The sequence below is a fragment of the Cucurbita pepo genome, chromosome LG13, assembly GCF_002806865.2.
Source record: "Cucurbita pepo subsp. pepo cultivar mu-cu-16 chromosome LG13, ASM280686v2, whole genome shotgun sequence".
Classification (NCBI taxonomy): Eukaryota; Viridiplantae; Streptophyta; class Magnoliopsida; order Cucurbitales; family Cucurbitaceae; genus Cucurbita; species Cucurbita pepo.
Genome location: NC_036650.1, coordinates 3950935 through 3968773, shown reverse-complemented (window position 1 = coordinate 3968773; position 17839 = coordinate 3950935). Strand labels below are relative to the sequence as shown.

The 17839-nt window shown below is 37.2% G+C and overlaps 2 protein-coding genes and 1 long non-coding RNA gene across 3 annotated transcripts; 1 reads left to right on the top strand and 2 right to left on the bottom strand.

Annotated features, from left to right (window-relative positions):
* Window positions 1-4960: 4960 nt before the first annotated feature.
* Window positions 4961-6568, bottom strand: LOC111809111 (uncharacterized protein At4g22758-like). The gene is made up of 2 exons (XM_023695463.1): window positions 5723-6568; window positions 4961-5404 (listed from the first exon to the last, which is right to left on the bottom strand). The coding sequence occupies exons 1-2, from the start codon at window positions 5952-5954 to the stop codon at window positions 5217-5219; spliced, it is 420 nt and encodes a 139-aa protein (XP_023551231.1). The 5' UTR covers window positions 5955-6568; the 3' UTR covers window positions 4961-5216.
* Window positions 6569-8348: 1780 nt separating this feature from the next.
* LOC111808368 lies at window positions 8349-10894 on the top strand. The gene is made up of 2 exons (XR_002817059.1): window positions 8349-8497; window positions 8774-10894. It is a non-coding gene; the product is annotated as an uncharacterized LOC111808368 (long non-coding RNA).
* Window positions 10895-15189: 4295 nt separating this feature from the next.
* On the bottom strand, window positions 15190-17775 carry LOC111808796 (DELLA protein GAIP). The gene has a single exon (XM_023694980.1). The coding sequence runs from the start codon at window positions 17609-17611 to the stop codon at window positions 15869-15871; it is 1743 nt and encodes a 580-aa protein (XP_023550748.1). The 5' UTR covers window positions 17612-17775; the 3' UTR covers window positions 15190-15868.
* Between the last annotated feature and the right edge of the window lie 64 nt (window positions 17776-17839).

The following is a 17839-nucleotide window of genomic DNA, read 5'->3' as shown; positions in this document are numbered from 1 at the left end:
TGAAATAGAAATAAAATGTGACAATGTGTTTTTATATTTATTTTTTAAAGTAAATATTATAAAATTTCCAAATTCATCTCTATTATTATTTTTATTTATAACTATAATAATAATATAATAATAAAATATTAATAAAAATGATGTGTGTAACAATTTTTTTTTTTTAATTCAAATAAAGTATAAATATATCCATTCAAAAGCAATTGAAAACTCCGAAAACTCCACCCTTAGTTATTCTTCAAAACTTCTAAATGTCATACTTTAATTAGGCTATGATGTGAATTTTGCTGCTACATCATCACATCGGATATCTTGGTTCGATTGTAACTTATTGGTTTTAGCTCTGATTTGAGTGATTGAAAAAGACCTTGAACCATACACTTTGAACAGTTCAAAATACTGATCATTTTTAATAATTAAGTCGAGGTTTGTTATCATCAAAACATCAATGAATTAATTTGAAATTAAGTGCCAAAAAACCAACATTACTCACACACAAGGAGTGATCCGTATGGACAAAAAAAGAGAGGTGCGACTGATTCTTCTTTTTTAGGTACTAAGGTACATGGCAGCCACTGCAAGGAAAGTAGAGGTCGTGGTTGTGGTCGCGGACGTCACGATAGAGGAGGTCATGATGATGTCAACCCCCGGAAGGATAAAGGCATGATCAAGTATTATGCTTGTAGAAAATATAGGCATTAGGCGGTAGAGTACTGCAAGAAGGAGGGCAATAAGAAGGCAAACCTCACATTCATAGATGATGAAGAGTCCACATTGATGTTGGTCGAGAAAATGCCCAACCTGTTGATTCTTAATTAAGAGAAGGTTATGGTGAACCTCCTTGCAGATGGAGACCAACACGTGGTACCTAGATAGTAGAGCGAGCAACCACATAACCAGAGAATGAGTAAAGTTCAAGGAGCTTGATGAGAAGTTCATTGGAAATGTGAAGTTTTGGTACGAATCTTTGTACCAATCCAAGGCAAAGAATCCATCTTGTTCTAGTGTAAGAACGATGATCAACCTATTGACCAAGGTGTATTACATTCTGAGTTTGAAGAACAATATTATTAGCGTTGGTCAAATGACAGAAGAAGGTAGTAGAGTGAAGTTAATCGGCTCGTTCCTCAAGATATTTGACAGAAACTGAGCCCTATTGATGAAAGTAAAACAATGGCGAAATTGTCTATATAAGATACTCATAAAAAAACTATCAACATCTTCCGAAAGTAACCATGGGAGTTGTTGACAAGAAACAGGAATCAGTGGGTTGGGAGAAAAAAGAACCGAAGAATAGAGTCAAGAAGAAACTAGAGGCTACTTCAATCACAAAAAACAACCAACAAATAGATATGTTTCATCATACTTAGCATCTCAACTAAGAAGGCCTAAAGGAGGAAGGCTGTTAGGGCTAAGAAAAATGGGGCATCAAACTTGTCATTTCAACCAAAAAAAGCCTAGAGGCAGGCTTAAAAAGAAGGTTGACAAACAGAAGAGTACGTTACCAAAAGTTTCTACATGTATTTTCTGCGCATAAGAGATTAAGTGGAAGAAATTGCATGTTACAGAATTACAATTTCATCTATAGAAGACAGAGTTGACCAGGGACTAAGCAAAGTTGATACTGGAGAGTAACATGCAGACATTCTCACTGTGACCCTAGCAAGGGTTAAATTTGTAAACATGCGAGAGTTACTCGAAGAATCTTTAGGAAAATCAAGCTTACATAGGAGAATGTGTGTCAATAAGCTTAACTTAACAAAAGAAGTTATTAACTTACCGCAATTTCAAGATAATTGTCAGTACTTATTAACTTAACAAGCTTAGGAAAATTTTTAGTTTTTTGTTATGAGTACAGCTAACTTGTGAAGAAAGTTGAGAAAATCTATTCATGTTTTCCCTCCTATAAATAATCTTCTGACATTGCACTCTCGTCCATGTATCTGATGTTAGTATATGCACCTCTTATCTGATACGGACTTCATAAATGATATGACATTTATGGTGGGCTCCAATAGTTTGATAGAACCTTTATGAATGGATGTTCAGAGTGTCTCGATGATATGAATGAACGCCACATGAGCCCGTTCTCGATGGACATGTCTGAGTAAACTATGATTGATGACATCTCAAAACTTGGGATGACATCTACGAAATTGGCTGTTTTATTCACACATCAAAAGGGCCATTGAATTCTATTAATGGGCTTTATTAAGCCCATTTAGGGAAATTATATGGGACACACAGCGGTAATGGCTGTATACTAATGGGCCCACATCTAACAGGCTTTAGCTCCATATTAAAACTATCTTAAATCAATTAAAATAATGTAATTAAAGAAAGGCCAGTTACATCAATTTAATTATAAATTTATTAAATGCAAATTAAAATGCATTTAATGTATTTTTATCTTGAAGCTCAGTTTTGCATAATATGTAGGGAATGATTCCGACTTCTTCTAGAATCTTCTTTGACAAGTTCACCTTAGTTATAAGGGACTAAACTTTGTTGTAATTTCTTGATTCTCGTTCTTGTAATTGGACTTTGAAGTATGGAAATTTCTTGATCTTGGTTCATATCATCTAAGTTTCTCGATCACAATCAACCGACCTCTTAAATCTACTATACAATAAACGTGAAATAATTTAACTAAACATTGTTAGATTGTGTTGAAATGATAAGATGGAGAAGCCATGTGGCTCAAAGAAAAGCGGAAGAAATAGACGAAGAAGAGCATCGAGAGTAGTGGAAGGAGAAGTTTTGAGACACCGATACAAGCATCTCAAACTCATGATTCAAGGTAACCCAAAGAACCAATAAGAACAATGAAAAGAGGGTAACTTTTGATTATGAAAAGTGAAACGACCGCGTTTTGTCTCCAGAGGCCGATATGGACGATGCAGTCAAAGAGTCATTTGGTTGCTTCTGTGTTCTCCACGTATAAAATTTAAAATATTTAAACACTTTGAAACTTGATTAAAATAACAATCAAAATTTTGCTTTTAGAAACAAACAAGACAAGACCACTAAAATACCTCCACAAGAAAAGAAAGTTGAAGTAACATGAATGAGTATATAAAATGTATTCGGTGAACAGCTTGTTGGTAGATCATATTTTATTTTTAAGTCTTAATGATCTTGTTCATATGTTTGGTAGACCCTAAGTTTTCTCATTCTAAAAAAAAAAAAAAAACATGAATAACCGGTTTCCTATAACATATTTTATATCATTGTAAGGGCATGCTCTCAAGTTTGATCATATCGTAACTCAATAGTTCGGTCTTCGATAAATGTGCATCATAACGTTTAATGTGCTCTTGCATACATCAAATCAACTCATTTCATGCTCAAATTTATGACATATTTCTCATTTTCATGCATATTACCAGCATAGCTAATTTAAAGGTTCTAAGGTGTCACTTACTTTTGAATTTGGAATTTGGAATGTGTGAGGCTTTTTATTCATGTTTGGGTCTTTTAAAAAGTCAAAATGTGGCCTTTGACCGTTGACTGGTCAACGATGACCATTGACCGTACAGTCAGCTAATGTCGTAGCTTACCTCAACTGCTAATGTCACACTTTCATTTTCCTTCCTTTTTCCTTTCTCCATGACCTTAGTCCATTTCTCTCTTTTTATACTTCCTCTTTTCTTCTTCTTTTTTTTTATTCTTCTTCTTTCCCTTCATCGTACAGGTTGAAATTCTAGTTGTTTTGATGAGCAAAGTTGTCCTCTCAAGAAGCTATAGCAACTAAAATCGGTTCAACCCGTAAAGGGTAGGGGACGAATCTAACGGTAGAAGCTCTCAAAACTCATGAACGTACCTTGGTGTTCTCTCTTCGACTGCAGAACGCCCGTGGGTCTAGAAATATTGAATTCTTCCAACGAGCGCTGGTTTTGGATGGGACGGAGGTCTTTCGCCGCCTACCATCTGTATGTGCTGTCGACGAGCAGAGCATACGGCACTGCCAACGCCTGTCATTTCCCCTTTTTTATTTACTTACTCATTCCTCCCTTGGACTCGGTTCTTCAGAAAATGAAGAAATTTGGATGGGTTGGTGGAAAAGAAGATTCATTTCCCATGGATAAAGATTCATGTACAAGGTGAAACTGATATTTTGGGAAATAACTTCCATTCCAATCCAATCCAATCCAATCAAGTTATTAGAACTCATCCCGTTATCAAAGTACACAATATTATTATTCTAACTCAACTTCACAAATACTTAATAATTTGAATCAAACTCAACTTCACAAATACTTTAATCTAAGCATTGATTTAAGCAACCATGCGTGTTAGGTATAGTACAGTGTGAATGGTGTTCTAACATACCATTACAACTTTGAAGCACCTTAAAAAGTAATCGTTCAAGTAGACCAAAAGAAGGGAAGAAAAACAAGTCTTCTATAGCAAAATACACTCTCTCCACCATCGATGTTTAATAGTCATCTCTTATAGTAATCTAAATATTTGTAGAACCATTTTACATGTATCACATACTAAACAAATTTGTGTATAAAAACATCTAAACATATATATACATATATTTGGTTTCCCTTCAAAAAAGAAAAGAAAATGGGGTCAGAGCCAGAAAACAAATATGATGAAATAGCCATAACAGCAATTTGATTGACAAAAATTGAACTTGTGTAAGAAAAATCCAGCAGACTTGAACAAAAGAGAGAAGGAAAAAGGAAAAAATCACACAGTCAGGTCCCCATCAGAACGTGGTACGAAGCTTCAAGTTTCATATAGTCAAATCACACTTACCCACACACCTCCTAAACTATTATACTCTGACCCAATCAGATTGATGATAAAACAAGATTCAGCCAAATCCATTATCAACCACACAAACCGAATATCAAGAGTTCAAAGCATAAAGCATAAAGGATAAAGAATAAAGCATAAAGCCTTTTTCTTCTTCTTTCCAGAAACTTGGCAACATGAACAATGCATGGCAATTAAAAATCCAAGATGTAATTTATTTGAAAGGGATAAATTCTATGGATTACACTGTTTATTTCCAGAAGAAAAACGGGGAACCCACCCAACTTTATGAAAGTTGAAACACGGTGTCCGACAAGACAACAAACAAAAGCGATAAAAACCAAATTGCAATGGTCCACACAACAACTGACCCAAATAACAACAACTAAAACCAACCTAATTTCCATAGAGCATTCAACCATCATTATCCTCGTTGTCGCACGGATTCAATGGGAATAGATTTTCATATTCAGAGACTTGTTGATCCATGACTTCCAGCTTCCTGTGCCTTTGCGGGGGATACTTGGCTCCGGTGGCGAATTTCCATGTTCTCCCACTTTCTCTGGCTGTGGTTTCTTGCACAACATGAAGTTCCGAGATCCATGCGATCCAATTGTGTCCCATGGACTCAAGGCTGCAGAAAAATTTCCAAATCACATAAGAAAACGAAATCCCAGATATGTTTTTCTATTGTTATCAGAGGATTCTCGAGAAAGGAAACAGAGATCCCAACACAATACCAATAAACAANGGGGGGGGGGGGGGGGGGGGGGAGCCCCCAGAACAGAGATTCCCATCACAAAATTTAGAACCGAAATTGAAATAGAGAACAAATTTATGAATCGCATCACAAATTTCTTCAGCCACTTCATATTGGAAGCATGCAAAAGTATTGTATAGGATAATTATCACCAAACACGATTGAATTGTCTAAAAACAGGGTTTAAATTACCATCTGGTCCAGCAATTGGGCAGTAAAGCTGGAAATCTCTGAGATCGGACCCAAGAATCGGCAGCCGGCCCTCACGCGCGTAGGATTTCAATGCTGTATCAATAACAGCAGCAACAAGTTGCTCCTCGTTCACAATAAATCGAATCGGACCAGCGCTGCCGAGCACATTGATGCTGATCAAGAGCCTGTTGCCCTTAACATTCTGATTCTTCTTCTGCTTGTACAGCAACATCCTCGTAAGAAAATTGAAATCCAAATCCAAATCCAAATTCAAAATCCCACCAATCCGAATCCCTTCTTATTTTTCTCCAAATTATACCCTAGAAACAGAGAATCGGCCACCGACGACAACCACGACAAATTTCCCAAAGCTAGCGCCGCAATGAAAAAATCGAAAGAGAGAAATCGCAAAAAAGTTTCGAGAAAAAAATGTTAAAATTCCTTGAAACGGAGTTGTATCGAGAAGAAGATAGAGAAACAAAGACAGATTGAGAGAGAGAGAGATCTCAAGGGTCAACTCCGAGGCAGCGGTAGTACCAGCCTTCCTTGCAAGAACCAAAAGCAAAAGAAGAAGCAGCAGAAAGAGGAAGACGAGCGCTCGCCCTTGAATCCAAAAGGGAGCGCATGTAATTACTACTACAAGAATTTTCTTCCACCATTCACAAATCTTTCAAAAATTCTACGATCTATTTCGACGGATGCAAAGAAAAAGATGAGAAGAGTCAAAAACAGGAACAGAGTGTTGAATCGCAGGCGTCGAGAATGAAAGAGACGAAAGAAAAAGGGAATGAATTGCAGAGAGGAAATTGAATATCGAGAATTGTGAGCGAATGAAGAAGAGGAGAGTGGTGAGGGTATTTAAAGGAATTTGACGGAGAAGGAAATTTAGGGTTAGGGTTTGGTTAGAGGCTGTGATACGGACAACCAAAATATGTTTTAAATTAAATTTTATTCCCTCTTAATTTCCGTGTCGTTCAAGGATTCCAAATCTCCGACTTCTCTTTCTCCAAAACCCACCGTCAATTCAATTCTATTTTCCTTTCTTTTTTTTTCTTTTTTTTTTTTATTTTCAATTTCTTTTCATTTTTCTTCTTAATAAATACCTACAAATAAATAATTTTTTCACCTAATGTTTTTATTTTATGAAATTAAACTCTAAATTAAATAAAAATGCCAAATTACTTGCTCAAAAAAATAATAAATTAATTCTATTCAAATAAAGAAAAATTAGTTCAAATTAAATTTTTTTACCTAATATTGAAATCTAACCAAAAATATATATATATATCCGACCCAATTATTAATATCAAATGACTTGGCATGGCTAAGTTTTAGGGGCATGACTCTGACACCATATTAGATGAACACGACTCTCTACAATGGTATGATATTGTTCACTTTGAACATCAACTCTCATGGTGTTGCTTTGGGCTTCTCAAAAGACCTCGTACTAATAGAGATAATATTTTTTGATTATAAACCCATTATCATTTTCTAAATTAGCTGAGAATTTTATTCGGATTATTAAGGTCAATAAATCCATCCTTCTCAAATTTTTGATTGGTTTACAACATTTTTCCAATTTAATTCAGGGGTACATTTTTATTAGCTATAAATTATTTAAATAAAATTAAAATTGAGGCTTAAAATAGTATAACTTCACCAATAATCTAAGTTTATAATATGGTTTTGTGTTTAATTATGGAATTAAATGTACATTTATAATATAAGAATAATAATAATAGAAAAAAAAGAAATATTGCTAATTATTTCAATTCTTAACCAAAGTAAAAATCTCAGATCAATATCTCACTTTCAAGCCATGCCATTGGACTGTGATAAAGATGGACAAGTGGTCATAAAAAGTATTTAAATATTAAAAAAAAAAACGTTTAAAATTCTATAAATAATGAAATTATAACAATAAAATATTAGTTGACTTTTCACACCTTTAAATTTGTTTGATTTTAGTCTAAACCTTAAAAAAAACGTATAAATTATTAAAATTAAAATATATTTATAATAAAAGTAGAGTAAAATTGTTGTGTAATTCAATTATTTACTTTTTATATTTATTATTTTTTATTATTTAAAATGATGTCAGATTACTTTTTATTTTTTCGAAAACTTTCCTTTTCTAAAAGCACGTCCAAACTTGATATTAAATTTAAATATTAATTTCTTTCCAATTTTTTAAAATTATTAAAATGAAAAGCTTAAAATTTTAGATGAGTTAGATTGGTAACTCGAATCATTCAAATAAATAATATATATTGTATTAATAACTAAAATCTTATAAAAACTTAAATATCAAACATTCACAACTTTAAACACATGGCTCACGTCGACTACAAATGTCAAATATTTTTAATATTCGTTATAAATTTGGAAACATATTTGTAATTTACAAATAAACATAATTTCAAATGTGGAAAAAAAAAATTAAACGGGTACTAAATTCAAATTCATTAATAATGAAAATGATATTTTTCCAGACGGAAAATGCATAATATATTTTTAGATATCAATTAAAAAAGAAAAAAAAAAGGGAAATGAGACGAAAACACGTGATGTGATAAAGAGGAAATTAAATAAATTTATTTTCCGCGCTTGGCAACAAATTCTGTCCCATTCCATGTACGAAAAGGAAGAAGCCCTGTTCTTCTCTTCTTCTTCAATGGCAGAGAGAGCACGTGGAGGAGCCACCCATTCGGCGGTCAACACAAATCGCTCTCGATAATGGAGATTCTCCTACCCCATGCCGCTGTCAGCCCTGTGAGTGTTCCGTTTACTTTACTGTTTCCATTTTCTCCCAAACCCTAATTTCACATTTTCTATCGATATTCAGATCTCGTTTGCTTTTGGTATTCCTTTTGCAATCTTGTGGCCCCTTGTCCCCCTGATGATATCGATTTCATTTGTCTGTGTTCAATTCAAATTTCACTTTCACTTTCTACTCTGTTCTTGAGATATTTTGTTTTCTTGCTTTCTCTTGCATGCGCACCATCTGTTTGTGTAAATGCCTGTACGTTATACGCTTCACTTTTCAAGGCTTAGCCAGCTGGTGTCGCCAGAAAGGGGTGGGTCAGTTTAGATTACCTTTTAAATTTTCATGCAAATAATTTTCTCATGTGGCAAGCTACAAATGCTGTCTGAAAGCTTAAATGATTTATTGTGTATTAGATCAGCTTAACTAGACTAGCGTTTGAGTTGTGTAAACTAAAAAGATAAACAAAGGGACTTAACCAAGCTATTAAAACTTTAATAAACGGACTTGATATTGAAGAGGTTATTTAGATTTTTATGCACATCAATGGATGGAGTAGGGAGAGAATATATGATGTGCTTGGGACACCCATCAATATGAAATTAGAGCCTCTCACTTTGAGAGTGGCCGCATCATGGCCGTTGCCATAAGCATCTCATTCCATTGCCAGCCTTGCCGTAGCCATTCCCCTGCATAGCAATGAATCACTTTGAGCCCCAGCTTTAGAAAGTAGGTTCCAGATTCCCAGGGAATTTTTCAGTTTTTAAGCAACCTTTTCAAAAACTGATCGTTTTTCAAAACAAGTTTTTTCCTTCTGGTAGTTGCTTGTTGGAGATATTCGCACATTTGTGCGTAGATATTTTAAACTATATATACTGATTTACTTATTCTTTTGGTAAATTAATTGCAAGATGATTCATCTAGAAGAAGAAAGAAATTCATTTTTTTAGCATATTGAAAACGTTTTCATATTGGAAGTTTATTTAAGAAAAGCAGCAAGAACGATATGATTCTTGATTGAAATAGTATTATCACAGTATTACGTGAATAACATAGAAATTTCCTTTTAGGCATGGTTATATTGCCGTCTTAAAGAACTGTTTGATGTAAAACATACTGATCACGGAAATTTTTCTGCAGCCCAAACAAAAATCTTAGATAAATCACTCTTCAGTTTGTTCGTTTGCCATTTATTTAGTTTCTACCTTCTGAGAAATAGTTTCAATATTGTCTTTTGAGTTTCTGAGACTGTTCCACGGAAGTTCAAACACCAGATTTCGGGGCTAAATAGATCAAAAAGGGTAATTTATCCAACTCTTAATATAAAAGCTTTGGTGAAACAGAAACCCATCACCATTCCAAAATATTTGTGGGAAAAGTGTATCAAATCAAGGTGAAGAAAGAAGGGGAGATTTGAGTATCAGATAATGTTGGTGGTGCTTTGTCCACCAACCATTCCTGGCCTCTGTGGAGCCATTACTTTTAGAGTACAGTTCTGTTTAGGATAGTTTATTGAGGGGAGGCACTAGCGGCCAACAACAGGTAGAAAATCAAGGAGCCTAAAGCCCTGAATATTTGGCCATTTCTGCTTTATATAACTTTTCGCATTTGCGTGATTCTCTCTTTGCACATGAATTCGGCAATATCCTGATGCCTGTGCTCACCCTCCTCTCTTTTCGTCTTCTCGCATCTGATATACATGATTTGTTGTGATCTCTTGACCCACGTACACACAAAACAAAACAGAGAACATGGTTTATATTCTCTTTTAGTTTTCTTCACTTCCATATTTTATTTGGATTTGATCCCTACTTTTTGAGTAATGTGTTCCAGTCTTTCAGTGTTGAAGTTTTCTGTTTCCATGGTTGAACTTTACTTCAAATTCTATTTTAATCCTTTAATTCTTCATATATTGTGTTCTAGTCTTTCTGTTTCGAAATTTCTGTTTCAATCGTTGAACTTTACCTAAAATTCTATTTCAATCCTTTAATTATTCATTGATTGCTTAAAAAAACTTTCGAATCTATTTCAGAGCCTAACATGCTCCTACCTTATCATATGTGGTAGTGTTTTCATGAGGTCGTTAGTTGTCATTATGATTATATTTTAATGGATCTAATTTCTACTTATTATTTATAGTTAGATGTCAACCGGAGCATGGCTGTATTGGTCAAGTCATTAGTCATCTCTCTTTTAGGTTGAATGTTTATTATGTGGGTCAAGTGCCATGAAGTGGGTAAGATTTTTAATTTTATGTGGCTCTCTCCAAAATTATGACATTTGGATTGATAAAAAATGTTGCCGGTGTCAATTTATGAGGTTATTGATTGTTTCTGCCGAATTTCTTCTCTTGAAAAACTTAATCAAAACCCAACTTCACCGGACGCTTTCGTTCACATGATTAACGACGGATTTCGTGAAGAATTTGTATGCTTATTGTGTGGCTTCAATTTTGACAAAGGGTGTGCAACTTCTTGGTAGCTTTAAATTAGGTTAAATTGTTTCATTAGTCGCCCTTTTGGAGCTGGTCATAAACCTATTTACTCTATTTTTCGACCGATTATTTTGATTCCTGTACAGTCATTTTGTCCTATATAAATATGTAGTTAGATTTGACCGAATGCCATACGAGATGGTCGAAGAAAAATGAAATGTGGGGATGTGTGAGGAAGAAGAATCAATTGAGGTGAATTGGTTTAACTTGTTAGTTGGACTAATCCAATCTAATTTTGATCGGCTTAGTTTAGTTTTATTCATTTTGAGCTGATTTAATTATATTACTTTTTAATATAATTTTATGCCGGAAGATTCTAAAAATTCTAGTAGAGGGAAATACACTATTTGGAATGCCTTTCCTCGGATTTGACATATAAGATTGATTTAGGTATGTCATATTAATAATAGGATTAACTTGAATATGTCAGAAGAGAAGAATTACCTTGAGTTATTGATTAACTATTATTCAAGATTACATTAATAACTTTAGAATTTTCGTATTATAGATAATATTAAATTGGAAATAACATTATCAAAATTATTATTAAAAATAATTAATTAACTATAAAGTTTTATGACATAAATTTCAATAATATCGAGGGGTTAGTTGTCTTGACTATGAATTTGGCTCAAAAGAAGTATTGTCTTGAACACGCGTTACGGAGTGTTGCATTAGCAATTTCGAGTCTCAACCCTTCCCTCGTGACTTTCTTCCATAGTTTAATTAAAGGCCTTGCTTGTTTTGAGAATCCTTCAACAACTGGAAGGAACACACGTTACGGAGTGTTGCATTAGCAATTTCGAGTCTCAACCCTTCCCTCGTGACTTTCTTCCATAGTTTAATTAAAAGTCTTGCTTGTTTTGAGAATCCTTCAACAACTGGAAGGAACACACGTTACGGAGGATGAAACTTTCAGTCCTAGATGACATTGACCTTCTCATCTTCTGTGTCAATCCGACCACATTCAATTACATGTTTGTGTTGATATGCTCGTGTAAACAATCACTTTTCTCTCTTCACATATAGCCGATTCTTCTTCAATTTCTCAAAGACTAATTGTAATTGAATTTAGTGTTCCTCGTGATCAAGCTATAAATCATTATGTTGTCTAGATTTAATATCGTAAATTTCATTTTTGTTCATCAACGTACAAAAAGGTAGCTTGTAGATTCATGGTGGCAAAGGGTATGACCTGAAATTCAAAAGCCCCCATACCTCGCGAGTCTATTGGTACTATTAAAGGTTCAGAGATTGGTATTATAAAGGAAGCTTTAGTTGTGCAGCTTGGTAGGCACCATTGATGGAGCACCAGTGAGCGTTTAGTAGTAAACATTATTTAGCGTATTAGGGAGACTACAAAGTGATTACTAGTAGAGAATTCTATCGACTGAGTCACAATCTATATATATTAGAGGACTCTAGACCCTTATATTGATTAGGGCTCCTCCCATTTCTCCTATCCAAATCGTGTAAGAACTACACCCAGATTGATGAAATACACCCCTAGAAATGGAGTGACGAGATTTGATAGATTGAATGAATCTAATAGAGCAAGGCTAATGAGGATCATGAGATTGGTGAACTTTAGAACCCTGAATGAGCTCGATGGAGATTGGTGAACTTTAGAACTCTGAATGAGCTCGATGGAGCCGATGCTCCTAGTTGTCGTCCTTGAGTGGTCTATGATATAGACAAATGATATGATGGACATTAAATAGAAGACCAAAACATCGAGAGCCTACTAGTAAGTTGCTTAGGTGACTATTTTTATATTCATTCTTGCTATTCTTTATTTTTCAAAAACATGAAGTAGTGTTTATTGGCAAGAGAGTTCAAGAGTCATGCGACTCTAGTGAGACCCTTAGATCTACATCATTGAGTCTTCTTTGTATTTTTGGCATTGTATCTGTATTTGGCTGATTTGTAATCTTTTTGTATTAACTCCCGCATATGTATTTGTATTTGAATGCGTTCGTTAATTTTATGTTTCAAATGCTTGAATTTCATTGTGTCACACCCTATTTTCAAAACAAAAAGTTTTATCGAGTTTTATAAATTATGCATTAGTACGCAATAGTCCTTAATTTGAACCCTCGAAAAACGAGTTAGGACGCTTTTGGTAGTTGTCTAAACCTTCAACTCGCTCCTCTACGTGGGCAAGGGAGCTCATCAAGCAATCCCCACTCAAAGCCACCAATACTTGTGGTTTTATCTTCTAGGGTCTCAACCCTAAACATCAATTCTTAGATGGGCATTCCACCCAGGCAGCTTGCTACCACATCAATCTTATCGGCCTGGGCGGCAATCTCTTCTAGGCAAGATTCCACAACAAAAAAATGTCAAGGACTTGTTACAAGTAAAGCATTTTCTTGGATCAATACTTAATTGTTTTGTTGGGGCATGTTTGTTAATTTCAATTTCAGGAGTTGACTCGGCTCTGAAACTAATTGTCACAATTACATTCTTTTAATATTTACAATGTGTCATGGTCATACTTCTTCAATCGTGTGGCGTCGTGATCTTGACATGCGCACGACAAGCCTGAAAAGGGAATTCAAGCCCCATTCACATTTTTTTCCGACTTTGTGGCTCCGTCAGACCTTCGACGAGATTTACCTTCGCCAACTGAAAACAACTTGGGTGGAATCTAAGCTTATTTTGCCACACACATGATGCTCATGTGTTCATTTTCAATCATCTGCAACTCTAGTCGACTTGCTTCTACATTAGGCCAAGTCATCTGACTCGATCTTGCCTCTACTCTAGGTCAAGGTCTCTCATAAGCAATGTCGCATCTCATCGTCATCTTGGTTCCCAACAACACGACCCATGCATCACGATGTCATCCCATGTCTCAGAACAGCTTGACCATCTTGGCTTACTCGAACACATACGTTGAAAACTCACCCATGTGTCGATCATCTCATCGGGACATCCCAAACATCCATCCATTTGGGTCCTCATCGGACATTGGACTTTCTTGTGTCCATGCTAAACCATTTACGACATCCGTTCCAGATAGCAGGTGCATAATGAACTTTCGACACATGGGTTGTGGCGCAATACCGACACACTCTTGTCGTCTGGTACTGTCCTTAAAAGACCATTTTTAAAAGAAAATGTTCGAGACACTCGCCTATGCTGTGACACATGTATGTGCCATAGGGTAGACAGGGCCCAAGGGTAGTGAAAAGCTAACACCATGTCTCACCCTATAATATATTTTGAGGTATTTCCAATCTTTCTCGAGTAGACATCATTTTGGCGAGCAGTCATACAACTCCGTGCAGCGTCGGTCAAGTATCTGATTGACACAAAATTTGGTGAATTTTCATATTTCAAATAGACATACTTAACTCTAGAGTCAAATGCCGAAACTTATATCGAAACCCCTGACTTTTGAAGTTATGGCCCAAGATCTTACTTAGCCCACTTCAAGCATGTCTTCAACACTTATGTTGCCTCGTTCTCTCGAACCTTGCATATGCCTCAACTTAGCGTGAATGCACTCTTGGTATGTTGGATGATGCACCATGTCTGTCTTGCATGTGGAGGTCACAACCTACTTTCTCTCCGTGCGGTTATGACACATTCCGATTATGCAACACTTACTTTTGCCCTCAAATAAATCAACCAACTAAAACTTAGGTTGTCAGTGACACATAAAAAAAAAAAAAGATTTGACAATTAGTATATATTAATACTTTTATGTGCATAAAACATGTAAATTTAACATAAAAATAAAGTCTTTGCTAACACTCGTTCTTCTCTCCAATCGATGTGAGATCACACTGTTATCGGCTTTAGATTCATCTCTCTGGATTTGTATTTGTTGAACACCGCTCGTTCGTGAGATATCTGGATATCTTTGTTCCTAAAATATTTATATAATGAGTTCATACAATTATTGAGCTCGACCCTTATGAATTTGACTATATTAGACTAATGATGATATTTTACATATAATTCTAGGCTTCCTAATTAACTATGAAAACTCAAGTTTGAATGACTTTTTATAGCATTTTTGTGACATAACAAGTATTATCTGGATGAAGCTGGGCTTTTTCTCAGCAAGGTAAAACTGCTTACTAGTTGTGTTCTGGCATTTACTGCCTCGCCAAAATTCTCTCTTCAGAAAACTTGTTCTCCCAATAACACCAACCAGGATCAAGATGCACAAAGCTGCTCAAATGAAAATATTCTTGGAGATGAATATGCATACACAATCAAGAACATACATTACGCATATGAACAAAGCAACAACAGTTACTCCGAGACGCAGCAATGAACAAATGTACATAGCGAATTAAGAGACAATGCTAGAATCCCACTCCTATATTATCCAAACCCAATGAAGGAGACTATCATATCAGTTCATTACTCCAAACCCACATAATCCCCTAAGCTCTGTACTTCAATTCTTCCCCCATTTGGGTAAGTAAGTAAGGGGTAAAGTTGCTTTGAAAACACTGAAAAAAGTGGATGAGTTCGCAGGAAACAGAGTGTTTGAAACAAAGAAAGAAAAGCTCACATCATTCATTGAACCACTAACTAATCCAAAACACCCTCTTGTTCTTCCTTCTCTTTTTCTTTTTATTCCCACCAATCTAATTAATCCATTTCCACATTTATTTACTACTTAATTCAATAAACATAAATACATAAATCCTTTTTCTTCTTCAGAAATTTACCACTCAGAAGAACTACAGAAGAGCCCTTCATATGATACCCACCAAACTAAGACGCGAAGGGCGGGAAGCCGTAGGGTCAGGATGACAGGCAAAAGTGATAGCCACATTTGCGAGTGGTGGGTCACTCTGTCAAGCTGACAGTCAGTCCTGTTTCATTCTTGACCTGACTCGGTCCACTGAGTGGAATTGACTCAGTGAGCGACCACCGGGTTGTTGCCGGGTTTCCAGGCGGAGGTGGCGATGAGGGGGCGGGTGTGCCATCCCAGCATTAGTGATCCCTCGTTCTCTTCTACCCGGTACCCTTCGCCGCTGCCAAACAGGGCGAGGAGGATACTCGCTTGCTTGAATGCGTTTGAGCCGAGGTGGATGGGATCGAACCCGGCGGAGGTTAACCGAGTGCGCCACTGAGTTAGGGTTTCGTGGCGTTCCACTCGGTCGGCACCTTCACAAGCTACCACATTGCAGATTTGTTTCCCAAGGTACATTTCCGACATCATCTTGTCTTGGTTGTTGGGGGAGCACTCCAACGAGTCAAACAGCGTCGAGTAGTAATGGAGTGACTCAGTGAATCGTTCCACGAAAACCGGACCGTTGTGGTTCGCTTCCTGCTCCACCACCGTCACGATCTCCGGCTTCATCTGCTTCACCACCGACAGAACCTTCTCAATTGCCCCCGGCCGAGCCAGTAGCTGATGCAGCTCGAACACCGAGTTCACTACCACCGCCTCCACCTCGCTCGGTCGGAGCTCCAGCATCGATGCGTCCAGATCTGCCAAACTGTTCGCTACAAATCCTCTGTATTCGAACTCCACATGGAGGGTTTCAGCGAATTTGGCGAGCTTCCAGCCCACATCTTGGAGGTAATCGGAGTTATCCGGCGCCGGAGGGCCGATTCCGGTGAGTCGGAAGGTAGGTGGACCACTCGGTCGTAGAGCTAGGGCTTGAATCAAAGCCGGCCACTGCATACCCTGGTTCATCGAGAAATCGATGACGTGAACACGCTTCTTCCCTTCGAAGGCTTCGAGAATCGCTTGATTCGCGGTGAAATGAGCGAATTTCAGATAGGGACAGCTCTCGTAGAAATGCATCTGAAGCATATCGAGCACTGAACGATCGAGGGGATTCTCAGGGCAGAGCCTATAGATTCGGCGTGCCAATGCTTCAGCGAAGAACGTGGCGACTTTCCTCATCGCTCCGGCTTGAGAAACCGCTAAGTAATCGATTCGCTTTACCAGAGCCTCCGCTAGATTCAGATTATTCTGCTGTACGGCTTCAGCACAGACCATCAGAGCATGAACCAGTTGAATTCCGTTCTCCTGCGAATCGACGAGAACAACTGGGCGAGTTGCAGAATTAGAAGCCCCAATCGCGGAGGTGGAGAACACATCCGTGTCCGACTCGGAGGCTTTCAAACGCTTACTCTCTCTCGGTGAATAAATCGCGCTATCCGTAATAGCTTTAAGGTCATATTCCGAACTAGAAGACTCCTCGAAAATCCTGCTGCTGGTTTGCAGTTGAGATTCATAATCAATGTTAGCGATGGTGGAGGATTCCGCCGGAGCTAAAAACGATGAATCGTCCAGATGCGAGGTAGGTGGCGGCGGATGGAGCTCAGTGAGCATACTTTCAACCCAAGTCGACAGATCAGAGGGATTATAATGAACAGTGTCGAAAGCGAGATGCGAAAGGCCAGTATCCTGAACTTGACACATAGCTTCTTCAAGCTGTTCCAGCTTCTGAGCAACTTCCGCCATGTCCGACGACTTAACCTTGTAACCTAAAACAGCAAGAAGCTCATCCATTCCTCCGTCGAGCTGTACCTCCTCCTCCCAAAGCTTAGCCTTACCAGTGTTCAAATAACTCTCCCGATTAGAGCCGGTAGCCACGGAAGACGGCTCCGGACGAGGATGAAGATAGTGATGCTCCCTCTTCATCGTGTGTAGAAACGGCGGCGGCGGAGGAAAAAAGGGTTGGGTTTAGACGGTGGAGATTGGGTAGAAAAAATGGGGGAAGAAGGAAAGAGAATCAAAGGAAAATGGTGTGAACCCGCATCTTCTGAATGATTGAATCAGAGCTTCTCGCGGCCCGTTCTGCCCTACATAACAATAAGGAGACCAAATTGACCAAATGGCCCCCCCCCCCCCCCCCCCCCCCCCCCCCCC

Coding starts and splice junctions, on each gene's coding strand:
- LOC111809111 (XM_023695463.1), bottom strand. CDS start 5,954: ATGTTGCTGTACAAGCAGAAGAAGAATCAGAATGTTAAGGGCAACAGG. Junction 5,405..5,722: donor CCCAATTGCTGGACCAGATG/GTAATTTAAACC, acceptor ATTTTTCTGCAG/CCTTGAGTCCATGGGACACA.
- LOC111808796 (XM_023694980.1), bottom strand. CDS start 17,611: ATGAAGAGGGAGCATCACTATCTTCATCCTCGTCCGGAGCCGTCTTCC.